The 27627-nt window shown below is 40.8% G+C and overlaps 2 protein-coding genes across 4 annotated transcripts in view; one reads left to right on the top strand and one right to left on the bottom strand.

Moving 5' to 3' along the window:
* wdr37 (WD repeat domain 37) overlaps positions 1-918 on the bottom strand; it is a 91281-nt gene extending 90363 nt beyond the window's left edge. For both annotated transcript variants that reach the window (XM_034171825.1, XM_034171816.1), the window contains exon 1: positions 712-918. The gene's annotated coding sequence lies outside the window, so the exon portion shown is untranslated. The remainder of the gene's footprint in view (positions 1-711) is intronic.
* idi1 (isopentenyl-diphosphate delta isomerase 1) lies at positions 627-25988 on the top strand. Of its 2 annotated transcripts, XM_034171837.1 has the most exons (7): positions 627-733; positions 2668-2860; positions 8405-8577; positions 8663-8755; positions 13251-13381; positions 23068-23172; positions 25260-25988. In XM_034171837.1, exons 2-7 carry the CDS (start codon positions 2715-2717, stop codon positions 25470-25472), a joined length of 861 nt encoding a protein of 286 aa, XP_034027728.1. In that variant the 5' UTR covers positions 627-733; positions 2668-2714; the 3' UTR covers positions 25473-25988. The 2 variants fall into 2 exon arrangements, with proteins under 2 accessions (XP_034027728.1, XP_034027731.1); XM_034171840.1 differs by lacking the exon at positions 627-733 and having other exon boundaries at positions 2651-2860.
* Positions 25989-27627: the final 1639 nt, after the last annotated feature.

Raw genomic sequence — 27627 nt, 5'->3', positions numbered from 1 at the left:
CCGAGCTCTTCTGACCTTTGCTCATAACTTTCTTCATATATGACATAGAAGAAATATTTAAACACCATTTTGAAGGTCTGTATAAGCTCTTTCCAACCACCATTTATGTTACAATTCCTTTAACTTAAATATTTTTTGTCACCTAGTAACAGGAGAAATAAAATATGTGTGTGGCAATTAAGCAACGTTAAGAATTAATAAGAATTTGATGGAGTCACTGAGAAAAACGGAGCAAACACTAACTAACTTATCTAAGTGCAAAAACGAGACTTATTTTGTTCGGCATTAGCTTGGACGAAGACTGCCACATCTGTCATTCAGCTATAAGCTGGCCATGCTAACACCATACAGCAGCTATTCAAAAACACGCAGCTACCCGGCCTAAATTACACACAAACACGCACGACTTTATGATGATGAACATGTCGCAGATACAGCTCTCGAAATATCTAATAGCGATATTTAAATACAATTTTTGACACCACGCATTTTACTGACAATTCCGGTTCAGCATCACGTGACTGGTATTTTTACTTTACTAGCCAATAGGACGGTACGTCGCCGAAAACGTATCCAATGAAAAGCGAGAACGTAAAAAAAAAAATGCAATGTGATGAGCGCTTGGCAGACGCTTCACAGTATCCAGGTTGGTAAAAAAAAAAACTTAGCTTGGTCAAACACAGGATACGTTATGTCGAGTCGTTTACCTACCTAGAATGAGTAAACTTCACTTGTGAGTAGCCGAAGGTGTTGGTTGAGTTTCGTTGTAAATGTAGCAGACAGTTGTTAGAGGCCTGAGCGCTGTGGTGTGATGGTGTGTAGCAGTGTGTGAAGGAAAACACGAAGTGGATTCTGAAGGTACTACCGCTTCTAACTGTATCATAGGCCTTATTATAGTGAATCGAGGGGAGATAACAGCAGGGCACTCAGTTGAGTGCTAACACACCTTACAAGTATCTTTACTCTGCACATTTATTGAAGCGGCAATAGTAGGATATTGTTTTCAGTAGCGTGATGGAACAGTATTAACCATTACGCTTCTGTGCTGCACCCAGAGAGCAGATTTTAAGCTTAAATGACCCACACCTCAGTTTTATCTTGGAACCAACTAAACATTTGTCCGAAATATGATTGGAAATGCTCATTTTGGCCTTTGATGAAATGTCTTGTCACTGTATCTCAACAGCCACTGAGTCTAAAATGCAGGTTTTAGACTGAAAGAAAAATGGGGGATTTTCTACAACCAAAGTCATTGGTAATAATCTAATCAAAAATCCTTTTTTGGAAACATTCAGTTGAGGAAGTAATCCATGATACCTAATGGGGCAGCTGTCCCAAAAGGCACTGTACGCTCAAAATCTCAAGAAAATAATGTGATCAGACTACTTTTTACAGAAAGCCATCAGTAAGCAGGGTTCTCACCACGATTTTTTTCACAACATAGGGGGAACATAGCGGGGCATCCAGGGTTTTCATGTATCCCATAATCCCTTGCGCGCCAGAGAGTCGCTGCAGTCAAAACAACATAGAGAATCCACATGATGACAACTGTAAGTTAATATTATACTACAGAAATGTAATTTTTTTGTGCTTTCATCATGCTAATAAGAGACTGCTGCATGATACCCTGAAAACTTGCTAAAACAATTATAATGAATAATCCATGTCTGCTACATTTAATCTACGTGGAATTTAATAAACGCAAACCGAATTTCAGACATATTATATATGTTAGTCTGGAACAAAGAGTACAAACAGTGTTGTAAAGAACAATAATCAAGACGTTAAAGAGCAAACTTCACTTTCCCCAGAATGACATGATCAGGAAGCGAGCGTAGCTCACAGCAGCTCCCATTGAAAATAACAGAGAGACAGTCTGTGATTCTCGCATGTTTACATAAAACAAACGCAATAACAACGTCTATTGTATAAACCCAGAGAATATATTCATGAGAGTTTTAGGCACAATATAAAAATTGTTTTATGTTGCGACGTTAATGCTGTTGTCCGTGTGCAGCGGTTAAAGTGCAGCGTGATCAGAGCATCTCAGTGCAGTTCAGTGTTACTGAGATCTTGCAGCGCGGCAACCTCTCCGAGGTTTTGCGGGATTTGAAACCTGAAATGGGTGGATAGCCACGCGACGAGTGCTGCAGGCACAAGTATTGTAGGAGTATCCAGGGGCACCCCACTCTCGAGAATATTTTGAAATTTATAATCCTTTGAACTATTTCCTGCATTTTGAGGGCCACTTTGTGTTGCTAATTGGGACATTAAATCACGTGCAATGTGTGTCCTTTAAAAAAGAAAAAACAAACAGAAAAGCCCCGCTGTGCTGGTTAAATCACAGCTTAGGGCCCCCCTATGCTCAACTGCGCTGGCAAGAACCCTGAGTAAGTTAGTGGGACCAAACATCTGTTGAATATAGCCAGATTTATTTATTATTTTTAAGCTGTCTGTCCTTCAAGGACCACAACTTTGTGCTTGTTTGATGAGAATGAATATTTTTTTCTGGAAACAGCAGAAAGTCCTGATATGACATTTGATTGTGACATAATAATGAAGATTTTTGATTTAATGTGTTAATTTTGTGGGTGGTGTTCCAAATCTGTCTCTGGAGACGCTGGAGCAGAGACCAGACCTTCTGATACTGTCTGTGATCCCGTCCGGGTTTTCCGTTGGATCCTTGTGATTGGTGTTTCGTTTTTTGTCACGCCATGATGCGAGCTCTGTGGGCGGGCCTTCGGACGGTGTCCTGTGAAGGAGCTGCTGTGCTGAAATCAAACGCATCTCGTCCACGTAGCGCTGCTGCTGCTGCGTGGAAAGTCTCCCGACCCACGGCTGTCTCCAAATCTCTGTTCAGGTACAGTTAAGACTCTGTGGTCTATCACGGATTTTTTTTCATTGTATAAACGTTAAAGCTAACATTCCAAATAAATATCAGACCAGACTCTGCCCTTAATGCTCGAATTTATATAGCTGTATATAAAAAAATGTTTTGTGTGTGTTTTTGTCTTTAAGTAGATGGTAAATAATGTTATTTCACTTTTGCACAAAAACTAGATAGTAATATTGGGTATTCTGGTAATTACTTTATTATAATGTTATAATAATAATGATGGTATGTTGCAAATTTGCGACAACAGGCATACAGGTCAATTTGGTAAGTTGCATATTTGAGTCACTGATTGTAGCATATTTGCGACGATGGGCGTTAAGGGGTTAAAACATTCCTTCCGCGCTTGCTAATAATGTCAGATACTCTTCATCATCATTCATGTATGCCGTTATTAAAGCATTGTTTTAGCTTGAACAGGTGGGAAGATTTGCGGTTCAGTGTGACAACATGCCTGTTTTGTTTTTTTGTTTTTTTTCCCCCAAAACAGGACTTAAGTGATTCGCGTGCAAAAAAAAAAAAAAAAAAATCTGTTTTTGCGTATGCATTTCCTGTATCAAGAAACATGCAAAAAGAACATATACAGGTGCTGGTCATATAATTACAGTATCATGAAAAAGTTGATTTATTTCAGTAATTCCATTCAAAAAGTGAAATTTGTATATTCATTCATTACACACAGGCTGATATATTTCAAGTGTTTATTTCCTTAAATTTTGATGATTATAACTGACAACTAGTGAAAATCCCAAATTCAGTATCTCAAAAAATTAGAATATTGTGAAAAGGTTCAATATTGAAGACCCTTTTTGTCACACTCTAATCAGCTAATCAACTCAAAATACCTCTAAAGGCCTTTAACTGGTCTCTCAGTCTAGTTCTGTAGGCTACACAATCATGGGGAAGACTGCTGACTTGACGTCTTGCCTGGGCTAAAGCCAAATAGGAGTGGACTGCTGCTGATTGGTCCAAAGTTATGTTCTCTGATGAAAGTAAATTTTGCATTTTCTTTGGAAATTAAGGTCCCAGAGTCTGGAGGAAGAGAGGAGAGGCACAGAATCCATGTTGCTTGAGGTCCAGTGTAAAGTTTCCACAGTCATCTGCTGGTGTTGGTCCACTGTGTTTTCTGAGGTCCAAGGTCAATGCAGCCATTTACCAAGAAGTTGTAGAGCACTTCATGCTTCCAGCTGCTGACCAACTTTATGGAGATGCACATTTCATTTTCCAACAGGACTTGGCACCTGCACACAGTGCCAAAGCTACCAGTACCTGGTTTAAGTACCTTGGTATCCCTGTTATTAATTGGCCAGCAAACTCTATTGTGGGGTATTGTGAAGAGGAAGGTGCGACACACCAGACCCAACAATGCAAAAGAGCTGAAGGCCACTATCAGAGCAACCTCTGAGCAACCTCTCATACCACCTGAGCAGTGCCACAGACTGGTCTACTCCTTGCCACGCCGCATTGCTGCAGTAATTCAGGCAAAAGGAGCCCCAACTACGTATTGAGTACTGTACATGTTCATACTTTTCAAGTTCATACTTTTCAGTTGGCCAACATTTCTAAAAATCCCTTTTTTTTTTTGTATTGGTCTTAAGTAATATTCTAATTTTCTGAGATACTGAATTTGGGGTTTTCATTAGTTGTCAGTTATATTCATCAAAATTAAAAGAAATAAACATTTGAAATATATCGGCCTGTGTGTAATGAATGAATATAATATACAAGTTTCACTTTTTGAATGGAATTACTGAAATAAATCAACTTTTGTTATGATAGTCTAATTATATGACCAGCACCTGTATTATCACACTGTTGTTTTGTGACAGATCAGGACATGCTGAAACTTTGTGTAAGGTCACCCAAAACATTTGTTTCTCTTTTTGTTGTTACTAACCTGCTTCTTTAAAATTAGTTGTTGAAGTTGTACAAGAACATAATATATAAGAACAAAGGCTGGCAACTGCTGGTAAATGGACTGCATTTATATAGCGCTTTTCCATCTGCATCAGACACTCAAAGCGCTTTACAATTATGCCTCACATTCACCCCAATGTCAAGAGTGCTGCCATACAAGGTGCGCATTACACACCAGGAGCAACTAGGGGATCAAGGACCTTGCACACGGGCCCTTAGTGATTTTTCCAGTCAGGCTGGGATTTGAACCAAGGATCCTCTGGTCTCAAGCCCAATGCTGAACCACGAGACCATCACCTCCCCCTAGACATGCTACTACCAGGAAGGATAATGTGACAGATGCTTATGAGCTTTGCCATTACCTGTCAGCTGTATCTGACTTTGTAAATATCCTGAGACTAGCCAACAAATCTACACTTGGAGATGCATTGTGGTCCCAAGAGGTTGCTGCTTTGTCTGGGCCAACTGAAGCAGTCCAGTATGTTTTGGATGGTGGGACATTGGTGCATCGGATCCCTTGGACAAGAGGCGCAACATGGGAGAAGAACAGTATAAACTCCATCCAGGTCCTTCAAAGGTATGGCGAAACCATTGTTGTGTTTGATGGTTACAGTGATGCCCCAAGCACCAAAGACTGTGCACATCTGAAAAGAAGCGGTGGTAAAGTTGGAGCAACAGTCCATTTCATCCCAAGCATGACTCTTCAGAACAAAAAGGAGTTCCTCTCCAACAAAGAACATGCAGCAGTTTATATCATTGCTGTCCCAAACCCTGGACCAGATTGGCTGTGACATTCACCAGTCAACAGGAGATGCTGATCTACTGATAGTCCAAACAGGTGGTGTAAGGCAGGAGACAGTTCTTGCTGGAGATGATAGACCTTCTTGTGCTACTTGTCTATCATGCCAGAAGCACTAACTTCTTGTCTTGCTTTATTTCATTTGAAATGGTCACTTTCATTGTACAGTAATGCATCACTCATGTTTCACAAGCTCAGTGAAGCTGCCCCCCCCCCCCCCCCCCCAAAAAATCCACAAACCAGCACTAAAAAAGTAGACCAGTCTGGTTCATTTTGGAGCAAGCTGGGGGCCTGGTGACCTCTGAATTACCTAAAAAAAAATATATATATATATATATATAATATCTCAAACTATAGCAGCACAAACGGTGTTTGGATTTTTTACGTGGATAGCGGGGGTAGCTACATTGAGCTCGTTGCACAGCATGATTTTACTGTGTACTAGATTCTCTTCATGTAATGATGCAAATAACATAAAACTGATTTATTAGCTTATTCCACATTTTCAGTTTTTTTTTTTTTTAATCTAGTTAACAAGGGATTTAAAGAAACAAACTTTATATTATGATTGTATTTTACATTGTACGAGTAAGCAAAATGGGCATTAATGTGTGGGACGCCTGTCAGTCCTGTTGTAATGGATAATTGATTTTTAATTTATTCTAGGCCCATATAACATTCAAATAAAACTTCATAAGTGTCTGCATATAGCTTGTTTGCCTTTTGTATAGATCAGAACTTTCATTATGATTTAGACTACTTATATATGATGTTGCCCAAAAGCAATATCTTCCAACACTGCAGCAATGGGCAAAAATCAAATTCCAAGACTCATTCACTTGGTAATTTCACCCAGTTCCACTCAGTATATTATGGTAAACTTCTGATGTTATTCAACATGTATTCGACCATCAAACCTACTTTATTTAATTTCTGTTGCAATTGTTTAGGGTAGGTTGTATATTTCCCATAGACTGCCTAGACTAAAAGTAAGTCCCTTCAGCTGCTCCCTTGTTTGCACTCGGGGTCGCCACAGCAAATCCAAGGTGGATCTGCATGTTGAATTGGTACAAGTTTTACACCGGGTGCCCTTCATGACGCAACTCCACATTACATGGAGAAATGTGGCAGGGGTGGGATTTGAACCTGGAACCTTCTGCACTGAAAGCGCATTAACCACTTGGCCACTGCCTAGACTAAAAATGAGTAGAAATAATACATTCACAGGAAAACCCTGGAGTTAGGGGCGATTGCCTTTTCTTTTTCTCCTTCTAATTCAGTATTTACCGCTAAACACATTTTCTGAACTTTTGACTTCACATTTTATTATTTTCCTGTCAAATGAATACTGTACTTGTGCTCCAATATAAGACCTCTCTGACTCTCAACACATGGAAGAGAATGATGGATTTTTTTTTTCCTCCTGACACACTGTAGACCAAAGACCTTAGATGAGAAGGAGAATAATGTCGTTGTGGTGCATCAAAAATAAAGCTGATGGTCAGAAGATACAGAATGTTTCATTCATTCATTTTCTATACCTGCTTACTCCAGTCATGGGTGATGGTGCAATAGGGCGCCAGTCAGTTGCAGGGCCACACATGCAGACAGATATACACATGCACACACACATCGTCAGTTTAGAGTCACCAGTTCACCTAACCTGCGTGTCTTTGGAAGTGGGAGGAAGCTGGAGCATCCGAAGGGAACTCATAGAAACTCCACATAAAAGGACCAGGTTGCGGATGTGATCCCAGGACCTTCTAGCTGTGAGGCAACAGTGCTAACCACTGTGCCACCCCAGAACGCTTGAAAACTGTTTAAAATTTGTTGAGAGAGAGTGCAAGATACAGCTTCAGTCCGTTTTGCCGGCATCACTGCATCATGGTGGAGTGGATTTTATACAGGAAATAGATCTAGGCTTGTGTATATGTGCCTTTTCGCAAAGTAGAAATTTCAGGTCTTTTTAACAAAGTTGCTACTCCACTATGAAGCTTCCGTTGCAAACTACAAAAATTGGCAGTGTCCAATTACTTATGGACCTGACCATTTCATTTATTTCTTCATTTGTATAATACTTATTTTTGAATGCCTTTGCTTTTTCCTTCCTGCTCTTAATAATATTAAGGTAATAGTTTAATGGTTCTTTGGGTAGGCCATTAAATACTGCCCACATTAACCCTTATTTATGCCAGTTAGTTCTTCAAAAGCTTTTAAAAATAATTCCATAAGTATCTCCTGTCTTTTGGAACCTTCTATGCTGTTCAGACATTCATCTTGACGTATGTAAACTGTTCACCCACTGAAAGTCTTAACAGTAAATAAAACAATGTATTATATGGCTGCGTCCTCATACCAGACCATTACCATGGCAGTCGGTCCAGCTCACGTATCAGATTTGTGACTTTGTTTAGTTTTTCACTGAGCAAAATAAAACAAAAAGTGAACAAAGAAATGAGTGAAAAAGAGGGCCATATTCTCAGAGTGAATTTTATTACACTGACAAGTTTGAACTGGAGGAATTAACAAAAACCAAGCTCAAAGTGGACATGCAAAATGAAGACCAACAAGATGAAAACAGCTTTGAACAGCCATATAATAAATGAATTATTTACCTAATAATGAATTATTAACGTTAATAATCCTTTACTATCTTAAAACTTTGTTAAATTGCTTCTTATTGAAATGGTAGATTTCCACATTTGATAAAAGGGGATTGGGGAAAATAAATTCATGAAAAGTTTCTATTCTTGATGTATGCAAGAGTATGTCTGACTGCTCCTTCTGTAATGCAGCATGGCGAGACCCCTCCATCATGCACTCAGAATGCCTGAAATAAACATAAATCACCTGGATGAGAAGCAGGTGCAGCTCCTATCTGAGATGTGCATCCTCATCGATGAAAATGACTGTAAAATTGGAGCAGACACCAAGAAAAACTGCCACCTTAACTCCAACATCGACAGAGGTGCACAACACATTCATATTGTTGCATATTGGGGTTCATCTTATTAAGACAATTTTTTTTTCTCTCTCCCTCTCAATTTTGCCAGGTTTGTTACACAGAGCATTCAGTGTCTTCATTTTCAACAATGAAGGCAAGCTTCTCTTACAGCAAAGGTCTGATGCCAAAATCACTTTTCCAGGTAATCCTTAAAACTCCAGTTTGCTTGAAAAGATGCAAGACAAAAACAAACGACTAACTAGTGAGCTTGCACATGTTGTATAGTATCATGCTTAGGTGAGTGGGGTTGAGGGTTCTGTTCCGGTGTCGAAATATCACAGTGGTACTGCATCCTCATGTGATATGTTGAGCATTAACAGGGCCTTTCTTTGTAAGAAACAGTTTATTAGCTTGTTATTGTCTGGTTTGTAAAATTAATGCAGAAACCTCCAAAAATGTGGCATTTTTAACAAGAAAAGGGGCACAGAATCACAAATGATGTCAGGATAGGTGTAGCAGTGTTTAGTGTCATCAACCACCATGGGTCCATCGACACCTCGCAGAATTAAGCCTCGGTCCCACCGAATAATGAAGGCTGAAGAAAGAGCCACGCATGGGTATGGGGTGATTATTTGAAGAATGACCCATGTTTTCATCTATCACGTATCCACTATGAAGGTGCCACTATGTGCCTCTCTGTACCCCGCATGTGCCGCGTAGCAGCCTCTAGTGAGCCACGACCACCTGTCATTAGAGCCTCGAATGGCTCGCATCAGCCACACTAAGCCACGTAGCGCCATGATAACGCCATGTTGGCGCACGTTTAGGCATGAGTTTGGTCCAAACCTCCAGCCCTCCCACACCTGGTCCCTTTAAAGTGTGGGTTTTCAATTCCACAGCAGTATTTAAAGATGTCCCTTCTGTTTTTTTTTTTTTTAAACGCAGTCCAAAAACAGACACTCCATCACAGTTCCGCAGTTGTGCGCTGTGCGCCAGGCTGCTGTCCACCTGTAATGCACCAGACCAGCTAGACCCAAACCACGGGTTCCTGGAGAGCTGTCTCTGTGCTCCTCACTGGCTCCGCGGCTCTCTGGCTTTTTTTTTTTTTTTTTTTTGCGGCTTTAAACACACAAAACTTTATGTTTGTCCATTTATTTCTGCAAAATCGCTCTTTTGCTCACGCACTGCTGTTGTCCTTTCATGGACAGCCGCCTCTCTGCTCTTCCTGGCTTCCTTTCCATCCGTGGCTTGCTGGCTTTATTTTTTCCCTGGCTTTAAGCACAATCATTTTTACAACGTGAATCCACTTTAACTTTGTGTTCGTCCATTTATTTCTGCAAAAGCACTCTTTTGCGCGCGGTGCCGTTCTGCATACAGAATGAGGTGGCCATTTTATTATATACACCTGTGGATCATTTTCTATATATTTCTTTATTTCTTCCACAGCTTACAAGTCACCATGATACAACTTTTAACTTTGTGTTATGTCTTCAAAATCGGTCTTTTGCACGTTCTCCACCTGTGTTGCCGCACAGCTCCTGCCCTTAGCTGCTCCAGTGGAGTTATTATCTTCCATGGCTTTAAACACACATCCACTTTCACGCAGTCACCCAAATTTTAACTTTGTGTTCGTCCAGTATTGATTGAACTATCACTCTTTTGTGAGCTGGCGTTCTGCCTAAATGCTCATTTGAAATGTGATGATGAGTCACTGCCTCAGTGCGCACACACAGCGGAGCTCATGTGATCCATTAATTCCAGAAGTGATTAGAGGTATTTTCGGCATCCAAGGGTTGACAGAAAATGATTAATCTGCTACAAAATAATTATTTTATATAGAGTCCAGCGGACAGAGCCGGTGGAATTGTGTGCGCAAAGGAGGAGAGCCGCTCCAAAAATAGCCTCTCAGGTCTTGCCTCTGTGCGCACACACAGCGGAGCTCATGTGATCCATTAACAAGATATTAAATTAACATACTTTTACATACAACAGACATCAACATACAGACATACTTTTACAGCTAGGAACTGTTTTATCAAGCTATAAAAAACATTAAAAATAATTACCTTAAGCTGTTCAAAATACATCCCACATGGAGCAGGAAAGAGGAAAAAAAGCGTCCAGATGAAACAGTCCTCTGTGATGCCAGAAGTGATTAGAAGTGTTTTCAACATCCAAGGTTTGGCAGAAAATGAGGTGCCAGGATAATGGACTTTTTGAAGACTCGTAAGCACCACGCCAATGCCTCTAAGCCGTCGCAGTAACTCGAACACAAACTGTGCCATGCTGTTGTTGCTAAATTTTGAACATCTTGAAATTAGCACCACGCTCAGAGAGGAGCCTCGTTAACTGAAGATAATGCCTCTCAGAGCCACTATAATGCCACGATAGCTCACGAAAACCCCCCCAAAAAAAACAGGGTGCGTGGCTCCTTCTTCACTTAGTGGAACAGAAGCTTAATCTGTCTGCCACAGCCAGGTTGTATAAACCTTTGATGGGATGGAAGCCTCCCCTGATGTCTCTCTTGACGACTCTCCTGATGACGTGAAAGACTCATTACCATGAACAAAAGACTGAAACTGCCATCAGGGGAGGCTTCCATCCCATCATTAGGAGAGTGCACAATAGGTGCTAATTAGAGCTATTGTTTAGTCACTAGCCTATAGCAGTCGGCCTCTCGGTAGGAGGGGTCTGGTTAGGTTAAAAACTCCAGCTTTTGTTGGCTTCTGGTTTATTCTTCTCTACAAGAGTCAAGACAGAAGTCAGACTACCAGAGCAAGAATTTTAGTTGAGGAAGCTTCTGTGATTTGAAGCGAAACGTCCTCACATCAAGCAACCCAGTCCAGTCGAAGATTCAAGCTTCTCTACTATGGAAACCACCTGGACAACTGAGAGCCTACACAGAAACATTGTTTGAGGCAAAGTCATTACAGTTGCTTTTAACTGCAAGCAAAAAAATGTTCCACACTTCATTCATCGCAGTTGAAGCGTACACTGAGACAACAGACAAGACAACCAAAGGTCGCCTAAGTCTGAGCCTCATAATGCACTCGAGACATACTAATTTCATTAGGAAGTAATCCACCACAGCAACTGCCAATCACTCAGTGCTCACACTGCTACAGTGGTCACACCAGAAGTGAGTGTATTCACCAACCAAAATCTGGGTGTGTCCAGGTCTGCAGACCTCAGTGTGCGCACACGCTGCAATTTATGCTTTCCAAGCTGCCAGAACAGCAATGGAATGTGGTCATCCCTGCTGAGAGAGACTGTTCCAGGTCTGCATGATCCACATCAGGGTTGTACAGTTCACACTGTATTGTGCGAACTGTCCAAAGTGCACAGTTCTTGATGCTGTTTTGTTTGGACAGAACTGTACAGTTCTTGATGCTCTCATATGGTTTCATCTTTTCCTGGAATAAGGACCCAGACTCTTCTTCCTCATCCACTCTATAATGCATGCCAACCACCAATGGAAGAAAGCAGCAGAGTTGTTGCTGCAACATGCAACACTTCTTGTCTGGTGTTGAGCTTCGTGAGGCATTTTAATGGTGACTGATATGCTAGCTATTCTCACCACTAATCCCATGTCCTGGGACCTCAGTCACCAAGAAGGCCCAGCAGATGATATACTTTCTGTGTCAGTTCAGGAAATTCTGCTTGTTGTCACAATTGCTGGCCCATTTCTACAGTGCTGTCCAGTCTGTTCTCTGTTCATCCATCATTTTCTGGTTTTGGTCAGCCATAGTACAAGACAGGAAAAAGACTACAAAGGGCCACATTGGGGCCAACCTGCCCTTTATCCAAGCTTCATACACCTCTAGACTGAGAAAACAAGCAGGAAGCATCACCTCAGACCCCACACATCCTGGACACAGCCTGTTTCAGTCCCTCCCCTGTGGCAGGTGCTACGGATCACTGAGTACAAAAACAATCAGACACAGAACAGTTTCCTCCCACAGGCTGTCACCAATGTGAACACCTCATCATTGTAAATAACTACAGAAAGCACATGTACATATCACTCAGTAGCTATTTATACTTCTGTAGTACAAACATGCCAAGCAGCGGCTCATCATTGTAGTAAATATTAGCTTTTGCACAACATAATGTTTGCCATGTAAGTACCATGAGAGTTATGCTAAACCAAAGTCAGATTCCCTTTATGTGTATACATACTTGGCTGATAAAGCTTGTCGTTGTTGTTGTTGTTATTACTGTTGTAGTTATTTTTAATACAACAATGTGCAGTTTTAGGAGTTTGTGTATTTCAGAGTTCACTTAAAGATCAAGGGTTTTTTTTTTTTCCTTCTTGCTGTTCACCTTATGACATCTGGCAACAGAGCAGTTTAATTCAGCAGTACCATTGGATTTGCTGAAAGCAAAAAAAAAATAATTTGATATTTTACACTACCAAACCAAAATGAACCCAGATGTGGTGTTTGAAAATTATTTTTGGAATTTAATTTTAATATTCCAACATTTCAGCAAAAATCAAAGATTTGTTTAGATGTGGTTTTATTTTAAATACTTTGCCAGTCTACAACAGCTCTGTGTGTGTGTGTGTGTGTGTGTGTGTGTGTGTGTGTGTGTGTGTGTGTGTGTGTGTGTGTGTGTGTGTGTGTGTGTGTGTGTGTGTGTGTGTGTGTGTGTGTGTGTGTGTGTGTGTGTGTGTGTGTGTGTGTGTGTGTGTGTAGGCTGTTTCACAAACACGTGCTGTAGTCATCCTCTACACACACCCAGAGAGCTGGAGGAGAAGGATGCTATAGGAGTGAAGAGAGCCGCTCAGAGGAGACTACAAGCCGAACTGGGTATTCCCGTGGAACAGGTAAACTGTGTGCACGTGTGTTGTCTGTGCATTACTGTGAGTTGGACGGCTAATGTTAATGGTTAATTTCCTATATTCTGGCAAATGGTGACAAAAAAAAATCTGGTCTTTGAAACACACAACTTCAGGGTGGTGAGCAAACACGTGACTCTGGCCGGCCTTCCATTGCAGATTTGTGGCCTCAATTTGCATTCCAATTCCAAAATTGATGAGAAAATTGGTTGTGATTTATTAATAGTACTCAAAATTTGTATTTCCCACTATTATACATGACTGCTTACAACAGTATTACTTCATACAGTCTATGTGCTACTCATTATTACCACAATTTTACTCAAAGCTAAAATACGAGGTCTGTTAGAAAAGTATCCGACCTTTTTATTTTTTTCAAAAACCATATGGATTTGAATCACGTGTGATTGCATCAGCCAAGCTTGAACCTTCGTGCGCATGCGTGAGTTTTTTCATGCCTGTCGGTTGCGTCATTCGCCTGTGAGCAGGCTTTGTGTGAGCACTGGTCCACCCCTCTCGTCGGATTTTTATTGCGAATAAATGTCTGAACGATTTGGAGCTTTGCTGCATCAATTTTTTCCAGAAACTATGAGAGACCTCCAGGTGGACACCATTCGGAAAATTCAAATGGCTTTCAGGGACAATTTTATGGGGATTACACAGATTAAGGAGTGCTCCAGCCGGTTTAAAGACCGCCCATAGCTGCTGAGAGCGCGCCGTGCTCCGAGCGCTGATCGACAGGCTGAAACCCCGCTGAAACAACCAGATCATTTCCAACGTGAAGGCTTTGTTGATCCGGCACGTCATCTGACTTACACAAAAATGGCAGGAGACGTGGACATCAGTACTTTTTTGGCACATTCCACTGTTACAGGAGTTTTTTTCATGGAAAGAAAAGCGGACGGATGCACCACGGAGCCGCTCATGGCGCGGCACAAAACCACCTCCGTGTTGGTCTCACAGGATGGCTTTGAGATGGCTTTCAGACGGATGTCGGTGGGTTTTCAGTCCTGTGACTAACCGAGAAATTGTGGATGAGCCTGGACATGCCAGAACATGTCCTGTGAGGCTTCATCACGGCGTTGCTTTGCGCCATGCGGCTCCACCGCGACGCTCGGAATTCCTCTGCACGTCTGTCTGTGTGCCGAAAAAGTGCTGATGTCCACGTCTTCCGCAATTCCTGTGCTAGTCAGAGGACATCCCGGATAAAACACATCCAGTTTGGAAATGAACGGCACATTCCACTGTTACAGGAGTTTTTGTCATGGAAAGAGGAGCGGAGGAATTCCGCGCGTCGCGGCAGAGCCGCACGGCGCAAAGCAACGCCGTGATGAAGCCTCACAGGACATGTTCTGGCATGTCCAGGCTCATCCACAATTTCTCGGTTAGTCACACGACTGAAAACCCACCGACAGCCGTCTGAAAGCCATCTCAAAGCCGTCCTGTGAGACCAACACGGAGGTGGTTTTGTGCCGCGCCATGAACGGCTCCGTGGCGCATCCGTCCGCTTTTCTTTCCATGAAAAAATCTCCTGTAACAGTGGAATGTGCCGAAAAAGTACTGATGTCCATGTCTCCTGCCATTTTTGTGTAAGTCAGATGACGTCCCGGATCAACAAAGCCTTCACGTTGGAAATGATCTGGTTGTTTCAGCGGGGTTTGAGCCTGTCAATCGGCGCTCGGAGCGCAGCGCGCTCTCAGCAGCTGTGGGCGGTCTTTAAACCGGCTGGAGCACTCCTTAATCTGTGTAATCCCCATAAAATCGTCCCTGAAACCCATTTGAATTTTCCGAATGGTGTCCACCTGGAGGTCTCTCACAGTTTCTGGAAAAAATTGATGCAGCAAAGCTCCAAATCGTTCAGACATTTATTCGCAATAAAAATCCGACAAGAGTGGTGGACCACTGCTCACACAAAGCCTGCTCACAGGCGAATGACACAACCGACAGGCGTGAAAAAACTCACGCATGCGCACGAAGGTTCAAGCTTGGCCGATGCAATCACACGTGATTCAAATCCATATGGTTTTTGAAAAAATAAAAAGGTCGGATACTTTTCTAACAGACCTCGTATATAGGTTAAACCACAAATGTTGTAAAGCTGACCCCCTTCAGATTTTACACAATGGTTTGGGCGTGAAATCTTAAGGCCCCTTCACACATAGTGCGAAGTTTGGACGAAGTGCACACTTAGTGCGCATGATGCAAGAATTGTGTGCAAACCATGTGTCGTCCCTGTCACCAGCACCTCGTACGCCTGTTGCTACAACATTTGTGCACACAAGCACCTGAAAGACAAAGTGTGCGCTGCGCAAACCCAAAGCACCCTCTTGTGGCAGGTGGCGGCCAAATTTCAGGTGACACGCACGAACATCTAACACCGTTCGCATGACATTTAGAAAATGTTTGGCCAGTCACACTCTTGGCACGACAACAGACTGCAGACAATCACCTTCGTACTCGCAGAGAAATCTAAGTCCCACACGAGTGTGGCTTTGGTGTGTGCGCTGAGAACTGACAGGTGTGTCCTCCCACTGAAGTGGCTGTGGAAATGTGTGGATCTGGACATTCCAGCTGGACACAACGTACTGTGTTTGGACAAACAACTGTCCACTGTGACGCGCGTGTATCTGTTTGCTGTTATCAAGTGGACATAAATAAAAACATATCACTGTGGCAACGTGCTGCAGAGAGTGAGCACACGCACGGCGCGCACATGGACAGGCTGCTCCCAGGTTGAAATGGGCCATCAGATCAGAACATGCAGCAGGCGATCTCCCTGTCATGTCACCCACGTGAGCTCTGTTCCACATGATGCGGTGTTCTGCAGCACGTCATCCACAAGACACGCGCACGTCCAGTTAGACGCACCAGCAGATGTGGACATGAATGAGATGAGTGAATTGCTTCTCCTTCATGTCTTTTCATGACTGTATATCTGTGACCATGGATCATTTACAGAGGAACAGAAGGGCTCATACTTGTATTGCTCACTTGATAAATGCGGTGTTTTTATATGGTGTGTGATCTTAATTTATTTTGTCATACTTCCATGTCCTTCCTGATATGAGGCAGATTTCCGCAGCTTTCAAAGAACAGCTCCGTAGCTCAGTGGTAAAGTCTCTGACTGGCAATCAGAGCTGTTGAAAGGTACGAGTTCGCGCCCAGGGGGTGGTGTGTTTTTTTGTTTGTTTTTAATTCCACATAAGCAGCACAATGTGGTTCCAAAGGTACCAGCTTTTTTTTATATATATATATATATATACCACATAAGTGACGCCATGGCACTGTTCCTGCTCAAAAGACACCGGCACATGCACGAACTCTTGCACCGGGTTCATGCACGCCTGCCAATTGGCGTGATGTTTCATATGCTAATTTCGAACTTTTCCGTGCTATTTCGTTGTTTTCGTCCAAATGCCATCCAAACTTCACATTATGTGTGAAGGGGCCATTAATTAAGTTTTAATTTGTGTTCACCCTCCAAGTTTTGCCATCTGATCAGTGATTTCTATCATCCTTCCCTGTGTTACAGATGTGTGTGTGTGTGTGTATATATGTGTATATATATATATATATATATATATATACACACACACACACACACCCTGGAAACATTTCCAGCATACTACACACAGTAAAATATCTTTCAGATGTGGGCTTGCAAAAGGATGCATCTATGGTTCCTAAGTATTAAGCATTACAAGATGGGTCATTTTGCTAAATCCTCCCCTCGGGAGACGCTGAGGACCGCGCCTGGGTTTGACACATCGAGCCCGTGAAGCAAGGAAGTCAGTCAGAGCTGCGTGTCGTCAGAGCGAGCTGCAAAAAGTTTGTACCTGAGTTTTCAGAGGTGGTGTTTGTAGTTGCCATCTGCCACGCCGGTGTTTGCCAACCCGGACAGTGGGAATACCACCTCAACCGGCAACTTAGCCCAGCGACTGGACAGCAACAACGTCCGAGGCCCGCCCAACGTGGTGAATTCACTGAGGCCGCGCGCTGCGTCATTAGAGCCGCGCGTCACGAGTGCCGCTTCCCCGAGGCCTCGTGCAGCCACCGCGGATCCATCAGCGCGGAAACACCGAGGCCGCGCGGCACCAGCGCACTGCAGATCCATCCCGGTGACAAACAACGCAGGCTGTTAACGTCGGCGATCGACAAGCTGCTCATAAGCCGACCATGGGGCCTAAGAAGGTTCTGACAGCGGAGGAAGGTGACGATATTAAAAAATCTCTGGACTTTTTATCAGAGGAGATTTCTATTGTGAAGCAGCAACAGAAATCAATCATGGATCTGGTGGAGGAGGTGAAGGCATTACGGCTCCAGAATGCCGAGAAAGACCGGCATCTGGTGCAGCTGGAAAATAGAGTGGCTGAATTGGAGCAGTACACCAGAATTAACGACGTCATCATCACAGGTCTTCATATCAAACCACGGTCCTACGCACGGGCGGTAACAGATGAGAGCGGAGGGGAGCCCAGTGAACAGGAGGTCAGCTCTGTGGAAAAACAGGTTGCTGATTTCCTCCTATCTAAAGGTATAGAAATGGATTTAAATAACATTGAAGCGTGCCACCCTCTGCCCCGGAGAAATGACGGTGATAAACGAACCGTCATCATGAGAGTCATCAACAGAAAACACAAAACAGCACTGTTAAAACAAGGAAGAAAACTGAAAGGGACAAACGTATTCATCAATGAACATCTCACCAAACGGAATGCCGACATCGCCAGGAAAGCACGCTTCTTAAAGAAACAGGGAAAAATCCAGCACACATGGACTTCAAACTGTAAAATATTCATCAAACTGAACGGATCACCAGAACAAGCAAAAGTCATGGCAATAAGGAACATCGAGGAGCTGGACAAATATGAACAATAGTGTTTCTTAAAGTGAGGATCTGGACAAATATGACCAATAAGGTATGAGGACACAAACACATCACAACACCATGACACAGACCAGAGGAACCTATTCATCTACTACCTATTCATCTACATCTGGAGACAAGAAGGATATAACTCAAAGGATTGCTGATCATGGAAAAGTAGAACTGAGAACATTTAAATACACAGACCACAATGTACTGGACTTGGAGCACGATATAGACCCGGACAATAATTTCTTCTCAAATATCAATGACAGTTGTTGCTATTATACAGATGAACAGTTTAATCGGATCATTAAAACGGATAACAAATTATCAATAATCCATTTCAACAGCAGAAGTCTATATGCAAACTTTAACAACATTAAAGAATATTTAAGTCAGTTTAAAAAAATATTTAACATAATTGCTATATCAGAAACATGGATCAATGAAGATAAAGGAATGGATTTTGAACTGGATGGATATGAATTTAATTGTGTAAACAGAAAAAATAAGAGTGGAGGAGGAGTGGCTGTGTATGTGGATAAGAACATGGATTATAAAATAGTAGACAATATGACAACTGTGATTGATAACTTATTAGAATGTATAACTATTGAAATATGTGAAGAAAAAAGCAAAAATGTATTAGTCAGCTGTATATATAGAGCACCAGGATCTAGTATTGAAACATTCACTGACTGTATGGGAAAAATGTTCTCAAAAACTAATCAAAAAACTGTGTTCATTTGTGGTGACTTAAATATTGATCTGCTCAATCCAAATAAGCATAAAATAACAGATGAATTTATCAGTATAATGTACAGTATGAGTTTATATCCAAAAATCACCAGGCCAAGCAGAATTACATCCCATAGTGCCACCTTAATTGATAATATATTCAGCAATGATATTGAGAATAACACTGAGTGGATTATTAATCAATGACATTAGTGATCATCTACCAGTTTTCATCGTTTATAATAGAAACCATCGGCGGAATCAGCCAGAGGAGAAAATAAAATACAGGCGAGTGCGGACAGAGGAAAACATGAACACACTAAAGAAGGATTTACAGGAGCAAAACTGGGAAAAGGTATACAGTGAAAGTGATGTTGATAGTGCATATGAAACTTTTTTACAAATATTTACATCATTATATGATAAAAATTGTCCAATTAAACAAGACTACAGAAAACAAAAAATCCAAGCTCGACCATGGATGACGAAAGGGTTACGAAATGCATGTAATAAGAAAAATACACTGTATAGAGAATTCATAAAACTAAAGACTAAAGAGGCAGAAAATAGATATAAGAAATACAAAAATAGATTAACTAATATTATACGGGTATGTAGGAAGGAATATTATAGTAACATATTATATAATAACAAAAACAATATTAAAGGAATATGGGATATATTAAATAGCATTATCAAAAATGGTAATAAAAAACAGAGTTACCCTCAGTATTTCATTGATAATAATGTCAAGAAGGAAAATAAGGATGAGGTAGTCAACGGTTTTAATAATTTTTTTGTAAATATTGGACCAAGCTTGGCAGAAAAAATTCCCGATTCCCAACCTGAGGATTGGGATAATAATCTCATAGAAAGAAATGCCTGTTCAATGTTCCTCACAGCAGTGGATGGAAATGAAATTATAGACATTGTGAATAATTGTAAATATAAAACATCTACCGATTTAAATGAAATTGATATGGTGGTGGTAAAACAGGTCATTGAATGGATTGTAGAACCATTAACATACATCTGTAACTTATCATTTCAAACTGGTAAATTTCCCAATCAAATGAAAATAGCTAAGGTTGTGCCGCTGTATAAGACTGGGGATAGACACCACTTCACAAATTATAGACCTGTTTCTTTGCTTCCACAATTTTCCAAATTATTAGAAAAGTTATTCAATAATAGATTAGACAAATTCATAAATAAACATAAATTACTTACTGATAGTCAATATGGATTCAGAGCACATAGTTCAACATCACTTGCATTAATAGAATCAGTTGAGGAGATTACAAACGCCATAGACCACAAATTACATTCAGTTGGAATATTTATAGACCTTAAAAAGGCTTTTGATACAATTAATCATGACATATTAATCAATAAACTTGAACAGTATGGGATTAGGGGGTTGGTGTTGCACTGGGTGAGAAGCTACTTAAGTAACAGAAAACAGTTTGTGAAGTTGGGGGAATATACATCATCATGCTTGGACAATGCTTGTGGCGTCCCACAGGGGTCAGTATTGGGTCCAAAACTGTTTCTAATTTATATAAATGATATTGTCAATGTTTCCAAAATATTAAAATTAGTATTATTTGCAGATGACACAAGCATTTTTTGTTCAGGGGGGATTTGCAGGAGTTACTGAGGAGGATCAGTATAGAAATAGGAAAATTGAAAATATGGTTTGACAGAAATAAATTATCATTAAACTTAAGTAAAACAAAATACATGTTATTTGGCTATTGTAATACAGACATACAGGTTCAGTTACAAGTCGAGGGGGTAGATATTGAAAGGGTACATGAAAATAAGTTTCTGGGGGTGATAATAGATGATAAGATAAACTGGAAGACTCATATAAAACATATACAAAGTAAACTGTCAAGAAGCATTTCAGTTCTAAACAAAGCGAAACATATTCTGGACCACAACTCACTCCGCATTCTTTACTGCTCACTGGTTTTACCATATTTACAGTACTGTGCAGAGGTATGGGGTAATACTTATAAAGGTACAACACAATCACTATCAGTAATGCAGAAAAGAGCTATAAGAATTATTCATAATACTGGCTATAGAGATCATACAAATCCACTATTTTTACAATCCAAATTCTTAAAATTCACAGACTTGGTTCATTTTCAAACAGTACAAATTGTGTATAAAGCAATAAACAATTTACTTCCAGCAAATATTAAAAATATGTTTTTTAACAGATCAGGGGATTACAGTCTGAGGGGGAAATTTAATTTAAAGCATCAGTGGGCACGAACAACATTAAAAGGTTTCTGTATTTCTGTCTGTGGGGTGAGGATGTGGAGCAGATTGGGAGTGGGGCTCAAGCAATGTCCAAGCATGAACCAGTTCAAACAGCGGTACAAAAATATGTTTTTTTCTGGGTATAGGGAGGAGGAAGGGTAATGAGGGTTAGGGTGTTTTTGTTTTTTGCTTCGGCTTGTAAATATATAGTATTTTGTATGTAAGTAGGTATGTGTAGGTGTATATTTATGTTTGTGTATATATATGTGTATGTATGTTGATGTGTATGTGTATGTGTATATATATGTATATATATATATATATATATTGATATCGGTTTAGGTGTGTAGGAATTTATGTGTATATGTGGCAAAGGGTATTACTGGTTGTGGGGAAGAAGGGGTAGGGATAAATAAGCTGATGCTTCACCCTACCCCTTTTCGGACATGTTGGGTACACAGTAGGAACTTTTTTGTTGTCTTTACTGATCTATCTTGTAATTGTTGTTGTATCAAATGTTCGAAATAAACAGTTTTCATTCATTTTCATTCATTCATTCATTCATTCATTCATTCATTCATTCATTCACTCGTGTGTATCTTGCACCTAACAATGATTGGGCTGTACAGTAGTGTTCAGAATAATAGTAGTGCTATGTGACTAAAAAGATTGAGTATATTTCTTACTACTTACTTACTCTTGTTACATGGGAAACAAGGTACCAGTAGATTCAGTAGATTCTCACAAATCCAACAAGACCAAGCATTCATGATATGCACACTCTTAAGGCTATGAAATTGGGCTATTAGTAAAAAAAAAAAAAAGTAGAAAAGGGTGTGTTCACAATAATAGTAGTGTGGCATTCAGTCAGTGAGTTCATCAATTTTGTGAAACAAACAGGTGTGAATCAGGTGTCCCCTATTTAAGGATGAAGCCAGCACCTGTTGAACATGCTTTTCTCTTTGAAAGCCTGAGGAAAATGGGACGTTCAAGACATTGTTCAGAAGAACAGCGTAGTTTGATTAAAAAGTTGATTGGAGAGGGGAAAACTTATACGCAGGTGCAAAAAATTATAGGCTGTTCACCTACAATGATCTCCAATGCTTTAAAATGGACAAAAAAAAAGACGCGTGGAAGAAAATGGAAAACAGCCATCAAAATGGATAGAAGAATAACCAGAATGGCAAAGGCTCAGCCATTGATCAGCTCCAGGATGATCAAAGACAGTCTGGAGTTACCTGTAAGTGCTGTGACAGAGGAGGACGCTCCTGCTCAGATAATGGCCTGATGACAGGCTGTAATTAGTTATCCAATTTTATTTATTTGCAGCAAAATCATTGCTAGTCGGGCATCATAAATTGGCAGTACAAGGCCGGCCTTATGTTTCACCTTGGTCTGGCAAGTTTCTGTCTATTTGGTTTTATTTCTTTCTTTCTATTGTGAAAACTTGGATATTGCATTGGGTTACACAGTTAAATAATTGGAATTACTTTTTGTACCTCTGTCACACACTTACTCAGTTCTGCCTGTAATCTGAAATAACTGGTATAACATTGTGTCGTGTAGTATGTTATGTACCAATAGTGTCTGCTACAGATTTGCAGTAATACAGACCAGATGACTTGATGCTACGCTGGTTACACAGATAGATTGTAACCAGTTTCTATGGTACCAAAGGTCTTTTTTTTTCCCCCTAGTGCCAGGTGTCCCTTGTTAAAGATAGCATTGTTCTTACTGTTTTTAACCATTGTTAAAATAGCAGTTAGTGATTTCTCTTTCTGCTGTTTTTCAGGTAACGCCTGATCAAATGACGTACCTAACAAGGATCCATTACAAGGCCCAGTCAGATAGTGTTTGGGGTGAACATGAGATTGACTACATCCTTTTTATGCAGAAGGTAGTACTGTCTCACCTCTTTAGAGTTTGTGTTGAGCAAGAAACAGATTGTTTTGAAATTGAAAATACAATTCTCCCAACTTGATATAGTCATATCTGGGCCACAGTGGAGGGCACATTATTATTATTATTATTAATAGTTTTATTTTGAAGAGAGTAACAGTCAGCCATTCTTCCAGTTGCACACCAGGGTCAACGTAGAGTTGCACATTGCGACGTATTGACTACGCCGAGCAATGTAGCTCTATGCTGAGTTTTTGCTCCCCTATGCGTCGAGCACTTGACGCAGAAAGTATGCAGTTTTTAAGCAAGTCTACACAACCTTATGCTACTGTACACCTATCCTCCGCAATTCTACACAACCCTACGCCAGAGTCCTTTCATTGGTACATACCTCGATTGATAGATTTTATTCATCCCGCTGGACTTTGCTGGCAGTGAAGCTTCAAAACTATGGAAGAAGAGGCAGGCCAAGCTTCCACGTTCAGAGGACATGTACACATCCACTCCTCATGGACAGATTACCAGCAAGAGGACATGTCCATGTCCACCATTCACTTCTCACGGATGGATCAAGCATGCGACCGCTGGTTGTAGCTCCACTTTGCCACCCTCTGCGCGCAAGGTTTCTGTCTTGCTCGCTCTCTAAGTGTGCAACAACGCAACTGTGATGAGGCAGCAGCTTGTCTCCCGCTGTACATCTGGAAACATGAGTGCCGGTCATGTACCGTTTTTTTTTTGGCATTGTGGAAATGCCAAAATAAAACGTAGGCAGGTGTGGACTGTGAAAGGCACAAAGAGAGTGGGGAAGGCTACATACGTGGCAGTAAGAAACTGTAAGCCAGACTAGGAACCCAACCATACACAAACACAACAGCCTACACAGGGACTACACCAAAGCTGCACAATTTTCCAGCATACTCCATGTCCATCACAATGCAACTGTATGTAAGCCATGTGTGAAAGGGCTTAACTGGCACAGGCTGTTAAAATGCATCCAATAAGTGTAAACCAGACTGGAAAAACTAATTAGCAAATAATACATATCTTGCAACACAAGCACATCCCACTGATTGTACTTAAATGGCACACAGCAGTCAGAGAATATTGTTATGTTGTCTGACAGGGCTTCTTGCTTCAAGGGCTTCATATGCTTTGATATTTCAATCGTCATGACTCCATAAGCTCTTCCCAGGCATCTCCCAATCTCAAAGACCGAGGTCCCAGAGACATGAATCTCGTTGAAATAAGTAAATCTGTTAGCATGTTCAACGCTTGAACAACAAACTGTCTTTCTGGATCTTATGGCTCAATCTTGATTCTTTTAGGGTGTTAAAAGTGAACATTTTATTTTGATTTCCGCCCCCCCAACAGTGTTTAATCACAGCGCAAACCAGAGATGTGTGTAAGTTTGGTATTTAAACTGTGGACACCACATGTGAAAATCACAACTACACTGGATAGAAACTTGGAATGATGTTTGTTTTGCAGTATGCATTTGGAAGATGCATACTTTGGAAGATGGGATCATTATACTGATGTAAGACGTTCCTAAACACAGAGTGGGATGCCTCCTCCTCACGTCTCATGTGCTTCAGTCAAGACATACATTGCTTCCACAAAGATCACAATGCCATCCAGTCATTCATTGAACCTTTCCTTATCAACAAAGGCACCCAAGTTGCAAGACTCCACAACACAAGACACGGGTGTCTCCCCTTCTGAATGAGTGGAAGTAACAATTGTGCTGTGTGTGTGTAGAGGAAACACTAGAGAGATAGATGCTGCCAAAGCTGTGGAAACCAATGGGACAGTTTTCAGTTTAATGTGACAAAAGCAGAAGACTCATGCCGAGACCTATTTTTGGCCCATTTTCAAATATTTGGAGGGAGGGGAGGCACCACTGTTCCTCAGTGAATGAGGAAACTCTGCTACAAGAATGTGTTTGATTGTAATAATTATGAAAGACTCCTTCAGTGATCAGACTTTACCTTAACAGGACACAAAGACCCATTTGTTTGAACACTAGATGACACTAGTATACTTTTAATTGTTTGATGACTGACTCTTTTTCCTGTTTCATTAAAGAATGTGGAGTTGAATCCAGATCCCAATGAGATCAAAAGTCACTGCTACGTGAGCAAGGATGAGCTGAAGTCCATGCTGGAAAAAGCCAAGCACAGTGAGCTGGAGGTCACACCATGGTTCAGCCTTATCGCCAGAAACTTCCTCTTCGAGTGGTGGGACAACCTGCAGAATCTCAAGGACTTCATCGATCATGGCAGCGTCCACCGAATGTAACCACCAGCATTTTCACTGTCTTAGAACCCTCTATACTTTGTTGTACTGAATGAATGCAGCCAACAGAGCTGCTAAGAACCTCTAATCCCGCTGAACCTACAGGAAAGAAAATGTATTAATGGGTTTATGGGCTGTTTCTATTGGTGACGTTTGAAAAAATGTATCTGGCAACATGTTCACAGTAGGGGTTTTTTTTTTTTATCCATTACAGTGCCCATCGTACCCATTACAGTGGAGAAGAGATATACTAGATTAATGGACTTAAACATCAATTTATTTGATTTTAAACTAAAAAAATCTTCAGTTAAATTCAGAATACTTTAATATTAATCAAGTGCTCGATTACAGGGCATTAAACTGATCTGGACAGTACGTTTTGAGTGTTTATTGTGCTGAAAATTAGATTACCATTTTAGTATTTAACCGGTTTCTCACACTTGTATGGCCCACACCACCTGCTGTCATTCTCAGACAGCTACATGTCAGATGTTTTTGGATTGTCAGTTCTTGTCCATTGATGCTTAATGTTCTTGATCGAGCTTCAAATTAAAGTCATTTGTATGTTATTCTCTCTTGAGTGTTTGTAATTTTCCAGATGGCTGGAAGCACAAGTCTTGTTTTGACACACAAACACACACACACACACACAGTAGTGTTCAGAATAATACAACCCCTAGCAAAAATTATGGAATCACCGGCCTCGGAGGATGTTCATTCAGTTGTTTAATTTTGTAGGGGAAAAAAAAACATCACAGTCATGACACAAAACTAAAGTCATTTAAAATGGCAAGTTTCTGGCTTTAAGAAACACTATAAGAAATCAGGAAAAAAAAAGTGTGGCAGTCAGTAACTGTTACTTTTTTAGACCAAGCAGAGCGAAAAAAAATATGGAATCACTCAATTCTGAGGAAAAAATTATGGAATCATGAAAAACAAAAGAACGCTCCAACACATGACTAGTATTTTGTTGCACCACCTCTGGCTTTTATAACTTAATGAGTGACAAACAGTACTCTTCATCAATCTGGCTCCAACTTTCTCTGATTGCTGTTGCCAGATCAGCTTTGCAGGTTGGAGCCTTGTCATGGACCATTTTCTTCAACTTCCACCAAAGATTTTCAATTGGATTAAGATCCGGACTATTTGCAGGCCATGACATTGACCCTATGTGTGTTTTTGCAAGGAATGTTTTCAGTTTTTGCTCTATGGCAAGATGCATTATCATCTTGAAAAATGATTTCATCATCCCCAAACATCCTTTCAATTGATGGGATAAGAAAAGTGTCCAAAATATCAACGTAAACTTGTGCATTTATTGATGATGTAATGACAGCCATCTCCCCAGTGCCTTTACCTGACATGCAGCCCCATATCATCAATGACTGTGGAAATTTACATGTTCTTTTCAGGCAGTCATCTTTATAAATGTCATTGGAACGGCACCAAACAAAAGTTCCAGCATCATCACCTTGCCCAATGCAGATTCGAGATTCATCACTGAATATGACTTTCATCCAGTCATCCACAGTCCACGATTGCTTTTCCTTAGCCCATTGTAACCTTGTTTTTTTTCTCTTTAGGTGTTAATGATGGCTTTCGTTTAGCTTTTCTGTTTTCCTTTAGGCGGTTTCTTACAATTCCATCACAGACGTTGACTCCAGTTTCCTCCCATTCGTTCCTCATTTGTTTTGTTGTGCATTTTCGATTTTTGAGACATATTGCTTTAAGTTTTCTGTCTTGATGCTTTGATGTCGTCCTTGGTCTACCAGTATGTTTGCCTTTAACAACCTTCCCATGTTGTTTGTATTTGGTCCAGAGTTTAGACACAGCTGACTGTGAACAACCAACATCTTTTGCAACATTGCGTGATGATTTACCCTCTTTAAGAGTTTGATAATCCTCTCCTTTGTTTCAATTGACATCTCTCATGTTGGAGCCATGATTAATGTCAGTCCACTTGGTGCAACAGCTCTCCAAGGTGTGATCTCCTTTTTAGATGTAGACTAATGAGCAGATCTGATTTGATGCAGGTGTTAGTTTTGGGGATGAAAATTTACAGGGTGATTCCATAATTTATTCCTCAGAATTGAGTGAGTCCATATTTTTTTCCCTCTGCTTGGTCTAAAAAAGTAACCGTTACTGACTGCCACAAGTA

The sequence above is a fragment of the Thalassophryne amazonica genome, chromosome 1 (genome assembly GCF_902500255.1).
Source record: "Thalassophryne amazonica chromosome 1, fThaAma1.1, whole genome shotgun sequence".
Lineage (NCBI taxonomy): Eukaryota > Metazoa > Chordata > Actinopteri > Batrachoidiformes > Batrachoididae > Thalassophryne > Thalassophryne amazonica.
Note: the sequence above shows the minus strand (reverse complement) of the source record. Positions and strands in the feature narration are given on the sequence as shown.

What these genes read in the sequence shown, in the direction of transcription:
- idi1 (XM_034171837.1), top strand. Translation starts at nt 2,715, where the DNA reads ATGATGCGAGCTCTGTGGGCGGGCCTTCGGACGGTGTCCTGTGAAGGA. An exon ending in GTCTCCAAATCTCTGTTCAG is followed by an intron (nt 2,861 to 8,404) that starts GTACAGTTAAGA and finishes TCTGTAATGCAG; the next exon opens with CATGGCGAGACCCCTCCATC. An exon ending in ACATCCTTTTTATGCAGAAG is followed by an intron (nt 23,173 to 25,259) that starts GTAGTACTGTCT and finishes GTTTCATTAAAG; the next exon opens with AATGTGGAGTTGAATCCAGA.